We start from the raw sequence: 21,286 nt of genomic DNA, 5'->3' as shown, positions 1-21,286 counted from the left end.
AATAGGACTTCTGCCAGAGCTTCACTGACTGGATCAGCGGGATGGGCGGGAACAGATTATTCTCGCCCGTCCGCCTCATGGCAATGAAGGCTCCGCAGGGGGCAGGCACGCCCGCGACAACGGTGTCGAGCTTGCTCTGGAAGAATTCTCCCCAGAGCTCGAGAGTGGGGAAAACCCCAAGAAAGCCCTCGCATAGGGTGACAAAAGCCGACAGCAGCATCATCGCGTTGGGCGTGAGGTGATGCGGCTGGAGGTGGTAAAATTCAAGAAAAGCGCAAAGGAACCCGCTCACCGGGAGGCCGAAGCCGCACAGGCAGTGCGAGCGGAAGATTACCCGCTCGCCCTCCTCTGGTGCCGGCGAAATCTCCCTCGCCGGCGCACGACGAACCCGCACGTAGTTCTCGCCCGGCAGATGCCGCGTCCGGCGGAGGAACTCAACGTGGTCCTCGTGGACGTTGGAGCCATCCCACGAGCTTGACAACGCCATGGGAGCGATGCGGCAAGGAACAAGGTGATGCGATGGCGGAGACGCGCGCGACCCCGCTGTGGCGGGACCAAAGGAACCAAGAGGTCCGACGGCGGAGCGGCGCGGCAATGGGTCGCTGCGGCGGCGAAGGGAAGAAGAAGGAAGGTGAGAAGGGGTGGAGCGAGGGAGAGCGTGCGAGCCTCTGCCGCTCCCCCTCCTCCCCCTACTTATAGACCCGCGCGGCAAAGCCGAGGAGGCGTGGTGTGGGGGAACGTGGGATCAATTGCGCCCACTCCCCCACGTCCCGCGATTATTGCGCCCTGATGGCGTAATAAAACCGCCGCGGGAAGGCGAGTGGTCCGTTGTGGGCCGCAGAAGATCCGCGCTTGGGCCGAGGCCTAGGAGTGGCGGGCCCGGGCCTGCGGCGGCGTCCCATCACGTGCGTGCGTTGGCAGGTTTTCCTTGCCACGTGGCCCGCGGGATGGCGCGCGGTCAGCTCGCAAGCCGGCCCACGTTCTTGCCTACAAGAAACAGAGCTTTCCGAAGATGGCGCGCATAAGCAAAGCCGGCCCCTCAGGATAGGAAGCTGACCAAGCTTCTCGTCCCTTTGTCAGCCTTGAAGCTCGATCAGCTTCGGGGACTACTGTCGGAGTAAATGACCACGAGTATCCTAGCCGGCTCCCCCTGGCCCGTCTAAAAAAATTACGAGCCGATCCGGCCCTCAAGAATCCAAGATGTGGGGCCGCCTTCCCCTTACCGGCTATCTCCCAGGCGGACTATCGAAAGGCGGCCCGACTTTAGCCCTCATGAAGAAAGCCACGGGAGGGCCGGCTCCAAGAAGCCGGCCACGAGAAGGCCGACTCCAAGAGGCCGGCTCCCACAAAGCGGTCAAGATCGTAGCCTCGAAGTCTGCATCCACATAACGGCGATGTGGCGGGGCGTGGCTACAGTAAAGCCTGCCACCCCTGAATCCCGGAGCACGCCTGGCACAGTGCGCCGTATGGGGTGGCCATGACCCGTCCGGCGCGGCACTGTTGCCATGCTGACCCTGATGCCACCCACAATGGGCTGTCAGCGCGGCCCACGGGCGGTGGGCCCCTTCAGGTAGAGAGACACCCGAAGGCGGCCAGGCCTCCCCTAGTCGGCCCAAGACGGGGCCGGCTCCTCGCAGCCGGCTTGCCTCCTCCCTCGAAGGAGACGCCCCATTAAGGAGACAAGACGCGGTGAGGCTACAGCGATTGCCCGCCGGGCGGCGGCACTGTAGCCACGCCCACCTCGGCGAAGCCCTCGTCACCAGGTTGAGGCAACAGTAACCAGCCACCGACAAGGCCCTGGACAGTGGGGCCTGCCTGTCGACCAAGGAGCCGGCAGCCGGCGGGACCCACCAGCCGACGGGCCCCAGCAGCCGGCGCAGAAGCCGGTGAGCGTAGACACAGACGGCTGGGGCCCGCGCCCAGCCGGATTACCATTGTACCCCCAGGGGGTGGGCCTATATAAACCCCCCGGGGCACCCATGCAAAGGATGGATCAGAGCTAGTTTTAGACACCACATAGAGAGGAGGGGAGAGCAAGCCGTACCCTTCTTCTTCCTCTCGCCAAGCAGCTCAAGGAGCATCTTGTAGCCACTCGTTCATCTAGTGATCATGCGGAGACCCCGCAGAGCAGCAGTAGGGGTGTTATCTCCTCGGAGAGCCCCGAAGCTGGGTAAGATTCGCCGGCGTGCATGTCTTCGCCTCATCCCGCTTCCAGGCACCGGCGACGTCTTACTGGCTCCCACAATGATAAGCCACCCGTTGGCATATGTCGCACCTAACACCCGACACAATCCGATAAGATAACTTCAAGGGGAAACTAAATCCATTACAAGAGAGTAGAGGGGGGAAGAAACATCATAGGATCCAAATATAATAGCAAAGCTTGCGATACATCAAGATCGTATCACCTCAAGAACACGAGAGAGAGAGAGAGAGAGAGAGAGAGAGAGATCAAACACATAGCTACTAGTACATACCCTCAGCCCCGAGGGAGAACTACTCCCTCCTCGTCATGGAGAGCACAGGGATGATGAAGATGGCCACCGGAGAGGAATTGCCCCCTCCGAAAGGGTGCCAGAACGGGTCTAGATTGGTTTTCGGTGGCTACGGAGGCTTCTGGCGGCGGAACTCCCGATCTATTGTGCTCCCCGGTCGTTTTAGGGTATATGGAGATATATAGGCGGAAGAAATACATCAGGGGAGCCACGAGGGGCCCACGAGGGTGGAGGGTGCGCCCAGGGGGTGGGCGCGCCCCCTGCCTCATGGCTTCCTCGTTGATCCCCTGATGTGCACTCCAAGTCTCCTGTATTGCTATCTTTCCAAAAATAAGTTCCGTGAAGTTTCAGGTCAATTGGACTCCGTTTGATTTTCTTTTTCTGCGATACTCTAAAACAAGGAAAAAATAAAAACTGGCACTGGGCTCTAGGTTAATAGGTTAGTCCCAAAAATCATATAAAATAGCATATAAATGCATATAAAACATCCAAGGTTGATAATATAATAGCATGGAACAATAAAAAATTATAGATACGTTAGAGACGTATCAACATCCCCAAGCTTAATTCTTGCTCGTCCTCGAGTAGGTAAATGATAAAAACAGAATTTTTGATGTGGAATGCTACCTAACATATTTATCCATGTGATTCTCTTTATTGTAGCAAGAATATTCAGATCCATAAGATTCAAGACAAAATTTTAATATTGACATAAAAATAATAATACTTCAAGCATACTAACTAAGCAATCATGTCTTCTCAAAATAACATGGCCAAAGAAAGTTCATCCCTATAAAATCATATAGTTTAGTCATGCTCCATTTTCGTCACACAAGAATGCTCTCATCATGCACAATCCCGATGACAAGCCAAGCAATTGTTTCATACTTTAGTAATCTCAAACTTTATAAACCTTCACGCAATACATGAGCGCGAGCCATGGACATAGCACTATGGGTGGAATAGAATATGATGATGGGGGTTATATGGAGAAGACAAAAAGGAGAAAGTCTCACATCAACGAGGCTAATCAATGAGCTATGGAGATGCCCATCGATTGATGTTAATGCAAGGAGTAGGGATTTCCATGCAACGGATGCACTAGAGCTATAAATATGAAAGCTCAACAAAAGAAACTAAGTGGATGTGCATCCAACTTGCTTGCTCACGAATACCTAGGGCACTTGAGGAGGCCCATTGTTGGAATATAAAAGTCAAGTTCTATAATAAAAATTCCCACTAGTATATGAAAGTGACAAAACAAGAGACTCTCTATCATGAAGATTACGGCGCTACTTTGAAGCACAAGTGTGGCAAAGGATAGTAACATTGTCCCTTCTCTCTTTTTCTCTCAAATTTTTTTGGGCCTTCTCTCTTTTTATGGCCTTTTTTCTTTTCTTTTTTTAATCTTTTTTTGGGCCTTCTCTTTTTTTGGCCTTTTTATTTATTTTTTTCGTCCGTAGTCTCATCCCGACTTGCATTGTGGGGGAATCATAGTCTCCATCATCCTTTCCTCACATGGTACAATGCTCTAATAATGATGATCATCACACTTTTATTTACTTACAACTCAAGGATTACAACTCGATACTAGAACAAAGTATGACTCTATATGAATGCCTCTGGCGGTGTACCGGGATTGCGATGAATCAAGAGTGACATGTATAAAAAATTATGAATGGTGGCTTTGCCGCAAATACGATGTCGATCATGCAAAGCAATATGACAATGATGATGCATATCATAATAAACGTAACGGTGGAAAGTTGCATGGCAATATATCTCGGAATGGCTATGGAAATGCCATAATAGGTAGGTATGGTGGCTGTTTTGAGGAAGATATAAGGAGGTTTATGTGTGAAAGAGTGTATCATATCACGGGGTTTGGATGCACCGGCGAAGTTTGCACCAACTCTCAATGTGAGAAAGGGCAATGCACGGTACCGAAGAGCACTAAAAGAAATATGCTAAATTATGACCTTCTCTAGTGACCGTGGAAGATATGGTCATAAATCTATGACCATTTTGAACCAATTGGTCGTAGCCTGTTTAGGAGGGTCCAAAAACTAAACAATAACGACCATTTTAGTCAAAAAAGTCATAATTATCTTACACGAAAAGGTCATGAAGCAAACAACAGTGATCAACAGCCTTATTTCTAGCTGATTACGACAAATCTAAAAGGTCATAATGTTGTAACATGAATAAACTTATATGACTAGACGTCCACATCATCAATTTTGCCTACGTGTCGTGTCATTTTAACTTATGTGTCAATTGCATGGTTGGTTTGACCGCTCAAGTATTGACTAAACTGACTTGTGGGGTCTACCATTTACATGCGGGACCAACTAACATGGTACCAATGACATGTGGGACTTGTACCACAAACCTGCCTTGTACGATGTGCTAATAAGCGGGCCACGCCCTCAAATGGGCGAATAAATCAGCAAAAAGGGGGGCATTGTGAGAATCGAACTCGCGCCCCTTCACTCTCCTATGCGGAGCCAAACCACCATGCCCAAACTATGCTACTGATACAACTGCGGCCGACAAGTATTTAAGGGCAGTGTCCAGTGGGCTTGGGCATCGGTGCGACGAGGGTACCCTTTTTTCTTTTAACATTTTACGTGCGCCGAGTGGGCCAACTCCAGGGCCGTGGCTCGTTTTTATCTGATTTTCGTTGGTTCGTTATTTTTTTACTTCTGTTTATACTTCCAAATATATTCTAAAAATATATATTACTAAGAACTTCACATAAAACATTTGAAAAAAATGTAACCAAGCATTTGAAAATGCTACATGTGTATAAAGAAAAATGTATATCATGTATAAAAAATATACAATGTGTGTGGAAAAAGTTGATAATGTGTTTAAAATGTTAATCAAGCATTTGAAAAAAAGGTAAACAAGTATTTAAAAATGTGAATAAAGCATATGAAAATGTTAATATGTGTAAATAAAAAATTCTTAACCATGTATCAAAAATATTAATTTTGTATTTAAAAAATGTTTAAAATTTGTATATAAAAATGTTGACTGTGTTAAAAATGTGTTAACGAAGCACTTGAAAACGCTAATTGTATATAAAGAAAATGTTTCTCATGTATAGGAAAAATGTATACGAAAAATATACAATGTCTGTTAATAAAGTCAGTCATGTATTTAGAAAATGTTAAAGCAAGCATTTGAAAAAATGTATACAGAAAATATACAATGTCTGTGAATAAAGTCAAACTTGTATTTAAAAATGTTAAAGCAAGCATTTGAAAATGTTTCTCATGTATGCAAAAAATCAAAAATGTATACAAAAAATATACAATGTCTATGAATAAAGTAAATCATGTATTTAGAAAATGTTAAAGCAGGCATTTGAAAATATTTTTGAAAAATGGAGTGGTGCTATTTTGCAACAAAAATTTGGTAGTTTCTTAAAAAAACAAATTTTCTTTATGCCCATATTATAGCTCTCCATAACAATCCATGGGAGCTCGCCATCCAATCTTTTCTTCTAGTAATTTTTTTAGTTTGTGAAGCAACTATATTTTATATTGTTTTATAATTGCTGAAAATTACCAGGACATGACCCTACCCATAGAACCTTCCTCCACAAAATTTTAGCTCATTTAATATAACCATTTTCCCTCAATATTTTTCCCAAATTTCTGTTCAGTGGAGAGCATTGTGAAGGAAGTACTATTTGTATATATCCAACTTGCATGAAATTTGTAAAACCATTTCCCTTCACAAAATTTTAGCTCATTTAATATAACCATTTTCCCTCATCAGTTTTGCCTATGTGTCATGTCCACGTGTCAATTTTTGCCCTAGGTTGTGAAGCAACCTATATTTCTGTCATTCCCAAAATTCCCAAAAAAGTCTCATAAATTCTTTGGGTCATATATTCATCAAATATGTAAAAAACCTTCCTTGCCTAGTTCAAAAATAATTCAACAATATTCATTTTCCTATTGAAGGGGGAACATCTAGTACAAGTTATCCTGACCAAACGTGGTCTTTGGCTGCCAAAAGCACTAGTGATGACATCGTCTTGGGCTCCTCGGTGACCTCCGTCCGGCCGTCCGGCTGGTCTTGGTCTTGTTGCACCGGAATGGTAACATTTGCCTGATACCTTGGCCTGTGCTTGCCCCCTTTGCACCAAAGGGAAAACAAGGACCCTGTGCAGGCTGGCGCTCGCCTGGCGCCCGCCTGGTCTCGATCGTCATGACTTGCGCCACGGGTTTCTCGCGAGGTACCCTTGCATTGATCTCTCCGCCTCCTCGCGAGCCTGCCTGATGAGGCCGCTCTCTTGAGGAAGCTTCCTGTCGTCCGCCCCGCGAGGCTTGGCCCCTTGCGAGGGTCTTGAGCTTGGGCTGATGAAGACGGGCCGCGCTGGGCCCCCACCTGAGCCACGCCGCAGGCAGGCAAGTCTGGGGACCCCCGTTCCCAGAACGTCGACAGTATCGCCACCAAACCATGTATTTATACTTAAATAGATACTTATGTACCTAGAAATGATTTTTGGAAAAATAAAAGAGCAAACTATGAGGCAGCTGCATTTCAAATTTGACCCGCTTCCTGCTGAATCGGCGGAAATTTGTCTTTTTCATCAGAGGTGGATCAAAACTTTTGACACCCAACAATTTTATCTATTGTGCACTAAATATGGCCTAGCATTTTTATAAATTTGATTTGGTCGAATTTTGCAAAAAATATATGGTAGGTCCTTCACAAAAAAACTCATTTTGGGCACTCGAAAAAATGGAAAATAAATTTTTATTCAAAGAAAATGAAAACTTCCTTAGACAACATTGTTTGCCATTTCAATATGCACCCTTGTGCATGATATGAGATCATTTGAACAAACTATGCCATGAATGTGGCCATAAGATTGATCATTTGGCTTGAAAGCCCTGAATCTCCACACATAATAGCTCATTTCTGAGAACACCTTTTTAAAATAATTACTGTATTACAAGTTTATTATTTTTCCTAATAACTTGGTCACATGTAATGACACAATGCGAAGGTTTTCCAATTTTTATTTTTTTTTAATTTCTCATGCCTGTTTCAAAATGTGGTCAAAACGACGGGCATGACCTTTCATAGCTAGTGGTTGCATCTTGAAAAACTTTTGATGTTTCTATGATTAAACAGATATTTATGTAACTAGAAATGATTTTTGGAAAAAATAAAGAACAAACTATGAGACAACTGCAGTTCAAATTTGACCCGCTTCCAACGGAATCGGCGGAAATTTGTTTTTTCCACGAGAGGTGCATCCAAACTCTTGACACCCAACCATTTGGTCAATTTTAGATTAAATATGGCCTAATACTTTATAAAAATGTTTGTGTCCAATTTTGCAACAAATATATGGTAGGTTCTTCACAAAAAACTCTTTTTGGGCACTCGAAAAATGATTAAAATTAGATAAAAAGATCAGAAATGCATATAAATTGATGCTCATCCATAAAATATGGTCTAACTTGAGTCAAAATTTGTGTGATGCCCTTTTGCAAAATAGTTTTGATAGCTACTTCACAAAATCCCTCTATTTTTAGTACTTGGAAACTATTTTAAATCACTATTTTTTTGAATCAATCAAAACTCTTCCCACGGATCGATGACATAGCGCCCATCCATCCATCCATCCATATCTCCATCCCACACCCATCCATCCATTTATCCACAGAAAAAATAGAAAAAGAGATAGCCCCCCACCCCCGCAGCCCAAACCCTAGATCCCCATCGCACCCCTCCTCCCTGCTCCCAATCTCCCCGCCGCCACCACCACCTCCTCCCCGTACCCGCCCCCTCCCGATCCAGTCCTCTCCCACACACCACCGACCTCGCCGTCCTCCTCACCCACCGCCGCCGACCTCGTCCCTCCCTCCCCTCTCCGCATCTCCCGGCCACCTCTACGCCCGAGGAGATCGAGCGAGCGCCCGAGCGCGCCCGTCCTCGCAGCCTCCTCCCACGATTCCCCGCACCCGAGCCCCACGAGAGGAGCTCCTCCTGTGGTTTTGCACGCCGGCGCCGGCGACCACCAGCCACAGCTTGCCGGAGCCAGCAGATGAGTGCCACCCTTCTTCTCTGTTCTCTTCTTCCCGTTCTCTCTTTCTTCCTCCTTTTTCTCTCTCACACATCTCGATTTCTCTCCCTGTCTCAAACAGTGCACTCTGCCGCCATGGACCTTGCAGCGCGCCGCCCTGATGCCAAGTCCCTCCTCGTCGTTCCTGCACCGCCGAGCCGAAGCCTCGCCCAAGTCCAAGCGCCGCCGCCGTTTGCCTCCTCGCCATGGCCTCCCTTGCATCGTCTGCTTCGCGGACAGAGCTCCGTCTCCGTTAACGTGTCCTCCCGCCGTCTCTGTTCGCTGTCGGGCTCGATCGACTCTAGCAGCACCCCCACGGTGACGCTCCGCTCGGCACCCGAGGTATATCCCGGCTTCATCGATTTTAGATATGTGCTTGTTCTCGCAAGTTAAGATGGATCTAGCACCGTACGCAGATGCAGAGGTCTTGCGGTCTCTGTTGCTCGAGTTATCTACTGTCGTTCGAGTATATTTGCCTGCTTCCTTTTGACTGGGTTTATCGTGTATGCAGTAGTAGTCATGTCCACGCGTTCTTGTCTTGAGGCGATGGCAATTTGTTTAAAACCGCAAGGCAGCTTTGCTTTCTACAGTATCTCCTTCCTTGTTTTGTTCTGTGTAGTACGTCTTGGTTGGTCAAAAGCTACTAAAACGTTTACTGTTCTGTCGACCGAGGCCTGAGGCAGAGCTAAGGCTTGCCGATTATTGCTTACAACGCCAAGTTGCAATTAGCTGGGATGTGTAGCGTGGCTAGCTTGTGTTGATTGGTTTTGAGATATAATTGGAAACTGATTGTGTGTCAGTACAACAAACGTGATGTTTTTTTGAATAGCAAACGTGCTGATGGAAGTGTCTTTTCATACGTGATTCTGATTTGCACTTCTCGGTCAAAGGCATCTCTAGTACGTGACACACTTTGGATGTGCAAACTTGGTTTTGTTTTGCATGCTTACTTGTTTAGTGAACTTGATGCCATGCTTATTTCATATATCTAATAGTAACCTGCAAAAAAATTGTAATTGCCAAGCTTGATTTGTTCTACTTGCCTACTACAAACTATTCAAATAACTACTACTTAATTAGTAGCATGTAGACTGGATTATTATTTTGTCAACATTCTATTCTAGAGATATTTACAAAAGCATGTGCTGTCCATCCCATGTAGCAATCACTGCTAGTTTGTATTGAGCAAATAGAGCACCGCACTGTAGCTAGCCTCGCGCGGCAGCTGCCGCCCGGGACGCGGGTGTGCGTCGAGTGCAGTATAGATTTTCCAATCTTTCTTTCAAAATGACAAGTTGTATTAGTACACCATCATGGGACAAAAGTAGCTGAACTGCACTTATTGTCAGGTCAGGGTGGTTTATAGTGTTGCCTTTCATCAAAATCTCAAGAGGCCTTCTCAAATCAGCTATTATTTTTTTCGCATTTGCAGTGAGCTTTAACCGGAAAATACCATTATCAGTCTTTTCGAAATTGTAAGACACACCTGCATGAAATGGAAAACTAGTTACATCTTCAAACTCACCAGTAGATATAAGCTTAAGCTTTTTGCAGTCTCAAACAATCACACAAACAATATAAATTCAGAAACGAAGCTACATAAGATTAGCAGCATAACACTTGTGATTTAGGCTTATCAAGGAGAGGAAGGGGATATCCCTATTTACTAATGTTACAGATTCTTGGATGTGTACCTTGGTTGCAGTCTTGCAAGTGATCACACACATACATGTGTAAACTAGTGTATCTACCAACAAACTCTTGCGGTGATTCTTGAAAATGAATCACATCTGAGCAGAAATAACACATAGTCCTGAATTTAACAACAATCGAAAAAAAACTTGCATACCAACAGGAACACCAAAAATATTGTATGTACGCATACTACCCCCAATCAAAATTACTTGCCATATTTAGCCCCTGAAAACAAACAAGGGCCAGTTCTGGCACTTTTCACCTCTAAAGGAGAGATGGTCATTTAATTGAGGAGTTGTAAACATGACATATTAGTGATGCATCATCATTTATTATTTTTATGGAGCAAACACACATGATAGGCTCAACAGCCGGCGTTGAGTTGTTAGAGCTCAACGCCAACATATATGGTGTTGAACCGTGGCCTCCTTTCTTTGACCCTTGGGTGAATTACAAAAGTGAGTGTTGGCTTGTTATATAACGAGCTGCAGTGCTTGGCCTAGAAAGATTCTTCCATACCCAGTAGCAGCGTTCATCCTTTACTCTATTTTTTTTTCTCTTTTCTTTATTCATGCACGTACAGGTTTAACTTATTTGCAAGCTTCTGCTCCAAGATGGCAATCACTGATGCCTACTCTGTTGTTTCACCTTGTGCTACCAGGAAAATCACATGTGGTGGATGGCTTGAGGCAGGCAAAAATGACAACGACGAAGGTAGCGCAGTTCAGCGCCATCCACTCTCGCGTTGAACACAAACAGCTCAACCCTGGGGTGTATGGCGTTGAACGTGTTTGTTCCACAAAAGTGCTAAGTTTTTTCAAATACCAAAGTGTATGTACCATGATGTTAGCTTCTTAAATTCTGCTACTAGGACATCGGTTCTTGAATAGTTTGCTTATAAAGTTTCCTAGTCATTCAGAACCAACTGCAATATATTGATGGACAAAGTACTCTGCTCATGTGTACATCTTTCTTTAAATGTCAGGCTAACATGAAAAGTTCTATGGAACAAGAGGTACCAGAAGGTGGAGAACAAAAGAGTGATGTTGCTGTTGTTGCTGACCTTTTCTCACTAAAGAATGTCCCTCCAACACATTTCTCCCTCACTGGTTGTGTTGTTTTGGTTGGTGCCATCTTATGAACATGTGGTGTAATGATACTACTGGGTCTAACTTAATGAAATCCTGGAGAATTACATTATTATTATCATTATATTCTCATTTGTTGGTTGACTGGAAAATTGTGCAATGTATTTTTCTTTTTGAGATACTGTTGGCTGTTGTTGGTCACCCTTCAATAAGGGTTGTACTGAAAATAATAAATTGTGTGAGTGGGCTGTATCGTTTCAAGGCCCAACAAAGTTTTTTTGTTGGGTAGATAAATGGGCTGGCCCAATTAATAATCGATTAAATAAATGGGTTGCACGCCTTAGCCCAAGAACTGATATGTTGGGCTTGGCCCATGCTTATGACCAAAAAGTAAATTTAGAAGTGGGCTGAATTATTGGGCCTAGCCCATTAAAACAGCTGATTTGGACCGATCCTACATGGCATCCATGTCATTGCATGTGCCATGTTGGCTTGGCCACGTCAGATCCTACGTGGTCTAGGCTCATTAGTAATGACCATAATTTTGGTCAAAGGTTTAGCGACCAAAATTTTGGTCAAGGGCGGTCCTGACCAAAATTCGAGAAAATGTCACGTTTGTTTACTCTTGACGGCCAACTGTTGACCTTCTAAATTTGGTCAAAAAAAGTCAATAAATGAAAGCAATGAAAAATCAATGACCAAAATGGGGAGTCATAATTGGCCATATTTCTTGTAGTGGAGGTTTATGTGTGAAAGAGCGTATCATATCACGCAATATATGAGCGCGAGTCATGGACATAGCACTATGGGTGGAATAGAATATAATGAGGTCCCTCATGTGGAGAATACAAAAAGGAGAAAGTCTCACATCAACGAGGCTAATCAATGGGCTATGGAGATGCCCACCGATTGATGTTAATGCAAGGAGTAGGGATTGCCATGCAACGGATGCACCAGAGCTATAAATGTATGAAAGCTCAACAAAAGAAACTAAGTGGGTGTGCATCCAACTTGCTTGCTCACAAAGACCTAGGGCACTTGAGGAGGCCCATTATTGGAATATACAAGCCAAGTTCTATAATAAAAATTTCCCACTAGTATATGAAAGTGACAAAATAAGAGACTCTCTATCATGAAGATCATGGTGCTACTTTGAAGCACAAGTGTGGAAAAAGGATAGTAGCATTGTCCCTTTTATATTATTTTTTATTTGGCCTTTTTTCCTTTCTTTTTTTAGCCTTCCTCTTTTTTTCTCTTTTTTTGGGACAATACTATTGATGATGATCATCACACTTCTATTTATTTACAACTCAAGAATTACAACTCGATACTAGAACAAAGTATGACTCTATATGAATGCCTCCGGCGGTGTACCGGGATGTGCAATGACTCAAGAGTGACATGTATGAAAAATTATGAACGGTGGCTTTGCCACAAATACGATGTCAACTACATGATCATGCAAAGCAATATGACAATGAAGATGCGTGTCATAATAAACGGAATGGTGTAAAGTTGCATGGCAATATATCTCGGAATGGCTATGGAAATGCCATAATAGGTAGGTATAGTGGCTGTTTTGAGGAAGATATAAAGAGGTTTATGTGTGATAGAGCGTATCATATTACGGGGTTTGGATGCACCGGCGAAGTTTGCACCAACTCTCAATGTGAGAAAGGGCAATGCACGGTACCGAAGATGCTAGCAATGGTGGAAGGGTAAGAGTGCGTATAATCCATGGACTCAACATTAGTCATAAAGAACTCACATACTTATTGCAAAAATCTACAAGTCATCAAAAATCAAGCACTACGCGCATGCTCCTAGGGGGATAGATTGGTAGGAAAATACCATCGCTCGTCCCCGACCGCCACTCATAAGGAAGGTAATCAATAAAAAAAGCATGCTCCGACTTAATCACATAACGGTTCACTATACGTGCATGCTACGGGAATCACAAACTTCAACACAAGTATTTCTCAAATTCACAACTACTCAACTAGCATGACTCTAATATCACCATCTCCATATCTCAAAACAATTATCAAGTATCAAACTTCTCTTAGTATTCAATGCACTTTATATGAAAGTTTTTATTATATCCCTCTTGGCTGCCCATCATATTAGGACTAAATTCATAACCAAAGCACATTACCACGATGTTCTAAAAGACTCTCAAAATAATATAAGTGAAGCATGAGAGATCAATTATTTCTATAAAATAAAACCTCCGCCGTGCTCTAAAAATATATAAGTGAAGCACTAGAGCAAATGACAAACTACTCCTAAATATATAAGTGAAGCTCAATGAGTAGTCGAGTAATTATGCAACTATGTGAAGACTCTCTAACATTTAATAATTTCAGATATTGATACTTTATTCAAACAGCAAGCAAAACAAAATAAAATGACATCTAAAAATAGCAAACATCATGTGAAGAAGCAAAAACTTAGTATCAACCGAAACTAACTGATAGTTGTTGAAGAAGAAAGGTGAGATGCCAACCGGGGCATCCCCAAGATTAGACGCTTGAGACCTCTTGAAATACTATCTTGGGATGCCTTGGGCATCCCTAAGCTTGAGCTTTTGTGTCTCCTTAATTCCTCTCATATCACGGTCTCCCTAAATCTCAAAAGCTTCATCCACACAAAACTCAACAAGGACTCGTGAGGTAAGTTAGTATAAACCATTGCAAAAACCTTATCATACTCTACTGTAGCAAATCACTAAAATTATTATTTAATATTTCATACTAAATGCCTCTGCATATTTAATAGTCCTATCCTCAAATAGAATCATTAAATAAGCAAACATATGCAAACAATGCAAACATAACAGCAATCTGCCTAAACAGAACAGTCTGTGAAGAGTGCAGCAAGATCCATACTTCCCTAACTCCAAAAATTATGAAAGAAAATTCCCACTGTAGTAAATTTATCAGAGATTAATATGCAAAAGGTTTCAACATTTTATCACATTCTGACTTTTCTAGGAAATTATTGCAACAGCGGTAAACTTTCAGTTTTCAAACAGCAACATGAAGACTTGTAAAACAGGTATAGTAAAGGCTATCCATGCCACTTTTATTGAAATAAAATATGCAAAACATTGTTCTAAATAACAGCAAGCAAATCCTAACAAAATAAATTGACGCTCCAAGCAAAACACATATCATGTGGTGAATAAAAATATAGCTCCAAGTAAAGTTACCGATGAACGAAGACGGAAGAGGGGATGCCTTCCGGGGCATCCCCAAGCTTAGGCTCTTGGTTGTCCTTGAATATTACCTTGGGGTGCCTTGGGAATCCCCAAGCTTAGGCTCTTTCCACTCTTTATTCCATAGTCCATCGAATCTTTACCCAAAACTTGAAAACTTCACAACACAAAACTTAACAGAAAACTTGTAAGCTCCGTTAGTATAAGAAAGCAAATCACCATCATAAGGTACTGTAATGAACTCATTCTAAATTTATATTGGTGTAATATCTACTGTATTCCAACTTCTCTATGGTTCGTACCCTCCGATACTACTCATAGATTCATCAAAATAAGCAAACAACACATAGAAAACAGAATCTTTCAAAAACAGAACAGTCTGTAGTAATCTGTAGGTTTCGACCACTTATGGAACTCATAAAATTCTCAAATAAATTGATGGACCCGAGTAATTTGTCTATTAATCATCAGAAAAAAGAATTAACTAAATAGAACTTTCGAATAAAAATGGAAGCGATTCTCGTGAGCGCTAAAGTTTTTGTTTTTTACAGCAAGATCAACAAGACTTTCCCCAAGTCTTCCCAACGGTTCTACTTGGCACAAACACTAATTAAACACATAAAACAACATCTAAAAAAAGGATAGATGAATTATTTATTACTAAACAGGAACAAAAATAAAGTTTGGTTGCCTCCCAACAAGTGCTATCGTTTAACGCCCCTAGCTAGGCATGATAATTTCAATGATGCTCACATAAAAGATAAGAATTGTAACATAAAGAGAGCATCATGAAGAATATGACTAGCATATTTAAGTCTAACCCACTTCCTATGCATAGGGATTTTGTGAGCAAACAACTTGTGGAAACAAGAATCAACTTGCATAGGAAGGTAAAACAAGCATAACCTCAAAACTTTAAGCACATAGAGAGGAAACTTGATATTATTGCAATTCCTACAAGCATATGTTCCTCCCTCATAATAATTTTCAGTAGCATCATGAATGAATTCAACAATATAACCAGCATCTAAAGCATGTTTTTCATGATCTACAAGCATAGAATTTTTATTACTCTCCACATAAGCAAATTTCTTCTCATGAATAATAGTGGGAGCAAACTCAACAAAATAACTATCATGTGATTGAAAATTAAGATCAAGATGACAAGTTTCATGGTTATCATTATTCTTTAAAGCATACGTGTCATCACAATAATCATCATAGATAGGAGGCATCCTTTCATCATAGTAAATTTGCTCATCAAAGCTTGGGGGACAAAAAATATCATCTTCATCAAACATAGCTTCCCCAAGCTTGTGGCTTTGCATATCATTAGCATCATAGATATTCAAGGAATTCATACTAACAAAATTGCAATCATGCTCATCATTCACATATTTTATGCCAAGCATTCTATGTAATTCTTCTTCTAGTATTTGAGCACAATTTTCCTTTCCATCATACTCACAAAAGATATTAAAAAGATAAAGCGTATGAGGTAAACTCAATTCCATTTTTTTGTAATTTTATTTTATAAACTAAACTAGTGATAAAACAAGAAACTAAAAGACTCGATTGCAAGATCTAAAGATATACCTTGAAGCACTCACCTTCCCGGCAACGGCGCCAGAAAAGAGCTTGATGTCTACTACACAACCTTCTTCTTGTAGACGTTGTTGGGCCTCCAAGTGCAGAGGTTTGTAGGACAGTAGCAAATTTTACTCAAGTGGATGACCTAAGGTTTATCAATCCGTAGGAGGCGTAGGATGAAGATGGTCTCTCTCAAGCAACCCTGCAACCAAATAACAAAGAGTCTCTTGTGTCCCCAACACACCCAATACAATGGTAAATTGTATAGGTGCACTAGTTCGGCGAAGAGATGGTGATACAAGTGGTATATGGATGGTAGATAATAGTTTTTGTAATCTGGCAATATAAAAACAGCAAGATAATGAATGATAAAAGTGAGCGAAAATGGTATTGCAATGTGTTGAAACAACGCCTAGGGTTCATACTTTCACTAGTACAAGTCCTCTCAACAATAATAACATAATTGGATCATATAACTATCCCTCAACATGCAACAAAGAGTCACTCCAAAGTCACTAGTAGCGGAGAACAAACGAAGAGACTATGGTAGGGTACAAAACCACCTCAAAGTTATTCTTTCCAATGAATCCGTTGGGCTATTCCTATAAGTGTCACAAACAGCCTTAGAGTTCGTACTAGAATAACACCTTAAGACACAAATCAACCAAAACCCTAATGTCACCTCGATACTCCAATGTCACCTCAAGTATCCGTGGATATGATTATACGATATGCATCACACAATCTCAGATTCATCTATTCAACCAACACATAGAACCTCAAAGAGTGCCCCAAAGTTTCTACCGGAGAATCACGACGAAAACGTGTGCCAACCCCTATGCATAGGTTCATGCGCGGAACCCGCAAGCTGATCACCAAAACATACATCAAGTGAATCACGTGATATCCCATTGTCACCACAGATACGCACGGCAAGACATACATCAAGTGTTCTCAAATCTTTAAAGACTCAATCCGATAAGATAACTTCAAAGGGGAAACTCAATCCATTACAAGAGAGTAGAGGGGGGAAGAAACATCATAGGATCCAAATATAATAGCAAAGCTCGCGATACATCAAGATCGTATCACCTCAAGAACACGAGAGAGAGAGAGAGAGAGAGACCAAACACATAGCTATTGGTACATACCCTCAGCCCCGAGAGAGAACTACTCCCTCCTCGTCATGGAGAGCACCGGGATGATGAAGATGGCCACCGGGGAGGGATTGCCCCCTCCGGCAGGGTGCCGGAACGGGTCTAGATTGGTTTTCGGTGGCTACGGAGGCTTCTGGTGGCGGAACTCCCGATCTATTGTGCTCCCCGATCGTTTTAGGGTATATGGAGATATATAGGTGGAAGAAATACATTAGGGGAGCCACGAGGGGCCCACGAGGGTGGAGGGCGCGCCCAGGGGGGTGGGCGCGCCCCCTGCCTCGTGGCTTCCTCGTTGATCCCCTGACGTGCACTCCAAGTCTCCTGTATTGCTTTCTTTTCAAAAATAAGTTCCGTGAAGTTTCAGGTCAATTGGACTTCATTTGATTTTCCTTTTCTGTGATACTCTAAAACAAGGTAAAAACAGAAACTGGCACTGGGCTCTAGGTTAATAGGTTAGTCCCAAAAATCATATAAAATAGCATATAAATGCATATAAAACATCCAAGATTGATAATATAATAGCATGGCACAATCAAAAATTATAGATACGTTGGAGACGTATCAATCAACAGGAAAATGAAAACAACACAACGAACAAGATCTTCATCGAGCTCCCACTTGAGCTGGTTTGCGTCACCTGCACTGGTATCATCGGCACCTGCAACTGTTTGGAAGTATCTGTGAGTCACGAGGACTCAGCAATCTCACACCCACGCGATCAAGACTATTTAAGCTTATGGGTAGGAAAGGGCAGTAAGGTGGAGCTGCAGCAAGCACTAAGCATATATGGTAGCTAACTTACGCAAACGAGAGCGAGAAGAGAAGCAAAGCACGGTAGAGAAGCTAATAGTGATCAAGAAGTGATCCTAAAGCTACTTACGTTCAAGCATAACACAAAACCGTGTTCACTTCCCGGACTCCGCCGAGAAGAGACCATCACGGCTACACACGCGGTTGATGCATTTTAATTAAGTTAAGTGACAAGTTCTCTACAACCGGATATTAACAAATTTCCATCTGCCCATAACCGCGGGCACGACTTTCGAAAGTTCAAACCCTGCAGGGGCATCCCAACTTAGCCCATCACAAGCTCTCACGGTCAACGAAGGATATTCCTTCTCCCCGGACGACCCGATCAGACTCGGAATCCCGGTTACAAGACATTTCGACAATGATAAAACAAGACGAGCAAAGCCACCCGATGTGCCAACAATCCCGACAGGAGTCGCACGTATCTTGTTCTCAGGGCAACACCGGATGATACTAGCTACGAGTAAAACCAAACCTCAAGTTTCCCCGAGGTGGCCCCACAGGCAGCTCGGTTTGGACCAACACTTAGACAAGCACTGGCCTGGGGGGGTTAAAATAAAGATGACCCTTGGGTTGTCCGACCCAAGGGAAGGGTAATAGGTTGTTAGGCAAATGTAAAACCAAGGTTGGGCCATGCTGGAGGAGTTTTATTCAAAGCGAACCTTCAAGGGGTTCCCATAACACCCAACCGCGTAAGGAACACAAAAATCAAGGAATATAACACCGGTATGACGGAAACTAGGGCGGCAAGAGTGGAACAAAACACCAGGCATAAGGCCAAGCCTTCCACCCTTTGCCAAGTATATAGATGCATTAATTAAATAAGAGATATTGCGATATCCCAACATATCCATGTTCCAACATGAAACAAACTTCATCTTCACCTACAACTAGCAACACTATAAGAGGGGATGAGCAAAGCGGTAACATAGCCAAACAACGGTTTGCTAGGAAAGGTGGGTTAGAGGCTTGACATGGCAATATGGGAGACATGATAAGCAAGTGGTAGGTAGCGCGGCATAGCAATAGAGCGAACAACTAGCAAGCAAAGATAGAAGTGATTTCGAGGGTATGGTCATCTTGCCCGAGATCCCGCAAGGAAGAAGAATGAGTCCATGAAGAAGGCAAACGGACGTAGTCGAACGGATCCTCACAAACGCGACGCTATCGGAACTAACACGAAGAAGCAAAACCGGAAAGAAGCAAACAACATGGTAAACAACCATCACATAAACATGGCATGATGCACAACCAAGTATGATGCATGTCCGGTTTAAATATGCATGGCATGGCAAAGTGCACAAACAACTCTACAAGTTAAGTGGAGCTCAATATGCAACGAGTTGCATATTGACGAAACACCACATCAATTATTTAGTTCTCTCTCGGTTAGGTACTCAACAAATTTAAATGTTGGTTAACATGGCAAGAGGTGAAGCATAACAAAACTATACTATCTAAACAATTTAAATGGGGCTGGATATAACAAACAACAAATCCGGTAAAACCCCATATGCATTTAGCAAATGAAGCAAACAACAATTTAAAACTTTCTTGATGTTGTTATCATGATGCGGATGACATGTTCAAGTTTATGCAATTTTATGAAAATGTTGACATGAGCATTATGAATCATTTGTCAAAGTGGCAGAAATGAAAGGGCTGCCATGACAACGAATCCGAAAATGATGCCACGACAACATATCGGTTCCGGTAGCTCATGGAGATACCGGTGCAAAAGGAAAAGTGACGGGAGCGTGCCATGCAAGGATGGTGGGGTGATCCCGGATACCAGGTTCCCACGAGACGACGACGGTGCCAAGCGAGGGAAACAACTAACGTTCACGGGAGGATACAACATCCAAACATGCATCTCATACAAGACATGCATTCGTTCTGGGACGATCATTCTCGGCGGTTATACCTTCTAAGCGTGCGTTTCAAAGCGGATCGGTTCATAGAGGAAGTAGTTGTTCTCGCGATGGTGGTGAAAGTAGCGGTTCTCGCGGGTCGTAGAGGAAGTAGTCGTATTCGCGAACTTGTCGGGTCCACGGCGACGGTAGTGGAAATAGTGGTACACGACGACGGTAGAGGTACTCGCGAAAGTCGTACACGCGTCTTGTGACCCAGGGTTTTTCGGGCAATGATAGTTGCATACGGTTCATAGACGTTCATAGTCATGGTGAGGAACTTGACGTCCATGGTTCTTCAAGGGTCGACGGTAGAGGTACACTTGTTGAAGCGGAACTTGATGAAATCCATCTGGAGGTAGCCGTTCGTGGTCGTACCCATGTTGACATGCAGCACGGTGGTCTTGATAGATCGTAGTCGAACTTGGCGGTTCGTATGGCCACCGTAGATGAACTTGGCGACAGTGATTCCTAAGCTCACGAGACGGCAAAGAGACACAACAGTGGAGCTCCTGTGGTGTCAACAAAGACGGGCAGCAATGCTTCTGCTCGCAGCGGTGGACGGTAGGCTTGCTTGAGGAGGAGGCGACGCTCAAACGAGGCTCCTGGCTCGGGAATGACGGGCGCAGGGAAGGCCAGCGGCGAGGACTTGGCGCGGCGGAGCGCTCCAGCAAGGCAGTAGCGGTAGCAGGAACTCGACACGGCAGCGAGAGTTTGCAGGGGAGGTCCGGGACGAGTAGGATGCGGAGAAAGGCGGCGCTGGCGAGGCAGGGGACGGTGGCTTGACGCGGCTCCGGTGATTCGCCCATGAATCGGGACGATGAGGCCACGGCCTCGGGTGCAGATGCAGGGGAGCACCGATGCAGGACTGAGCGGGGAAGGCCGGAGATGGAGGAAGGAGAGGTCGGCGACGCTTGGCGGCGGGGTTGGCACGGTCGGAGGGGTCGCCGGCGCTGGGAGCAGCGACAGGGTGCGAAGGACGAGGTGGGATCGAGGGAGAGAAAGACTCGGGCGCGAGCGCTCCTCTCCTGGCGGCGCTGGAGGGAGGAACGAAGGAGAAGGAGGGGGTTCGAGGTGTTGGGTAACACAGTAATTTCAAAAAATTTCCTACGCACACGCAAGATCATGGTGATGCATAGCAACGAGAGGGGAGAGTATGATCTACGTACCCTTGTAGATTGCAACAGAAGCGTTGACACAACGTAGAGGAAGTAGTCGTGCGTCTTCTTC

At 43.9% G+C, this 21,286-nt stretch overlaps 1 protein-coding gene across 5 annotated transcripts; it reads left to right on the top strand.

Annotated features, from left to right (window-relative positions):
* Nucleotides 1-8,263: 8,263 nt before the first annotated feature.
* On the top strand, nt 8,264-11,609 carry LOC119361982. 5 transcript variants are annotated; one of them, XM_037627174.1, is made up of 4 exons: nt 8,264-8,571; nt 8,677-8,931; nt 10,978-11,115; nt 11,270-11,541. In XM_037627174.1, exons 2-4 carry the CDS (start codon nt 8,686-8,688, stop codon nt 11,423-11,425), a joined length of 540 nt encoding a protein of 179 aa, XP_037483071.1. In that variant the 5' UTR covers nt 8,264-8,571; nt 8,677-8,685; the 3' UTR covers nt 11,426-11,541. The 5 variants fall into 5 exon arrangements, 3 of the variants coding, with proteins under 3 accessions (XP_037483071.1, XP_037483064.1, XP_037483058.1); XM_037627167.1 differs by having other exon boundaries at nt 8,668-8,931; XM_037627161.1 differs by having other exon boundaries at nt 8,264-8,931; nt 11,270-11,538.
* Nucleotides 11,610-21,286: the final 9,677 nt, after the last annotated feature.

The sequence above is a fragment of the Triticum dicoccoides genome, chromosome 1A (genome assembly GCF_002162155.2).
Source record: "Triticum dicoccoides isolate Atlit2015 ecotype Zavitan chromosome 1A, WEW_v2.0, whole genome shotgun sequence".
In the NCBI taxonomy this organism is placed as follows: Eukaryota; Viridiplantae; Streptophyta; class Magnoliopsida; order Poales; family Poaceae; genus Triticum; species Triticum dicoccoides.
Note: the sequence above shows the minus strand (reverse complement) of the source record. Positions and strands in the feature narration are given on the sequence as shown.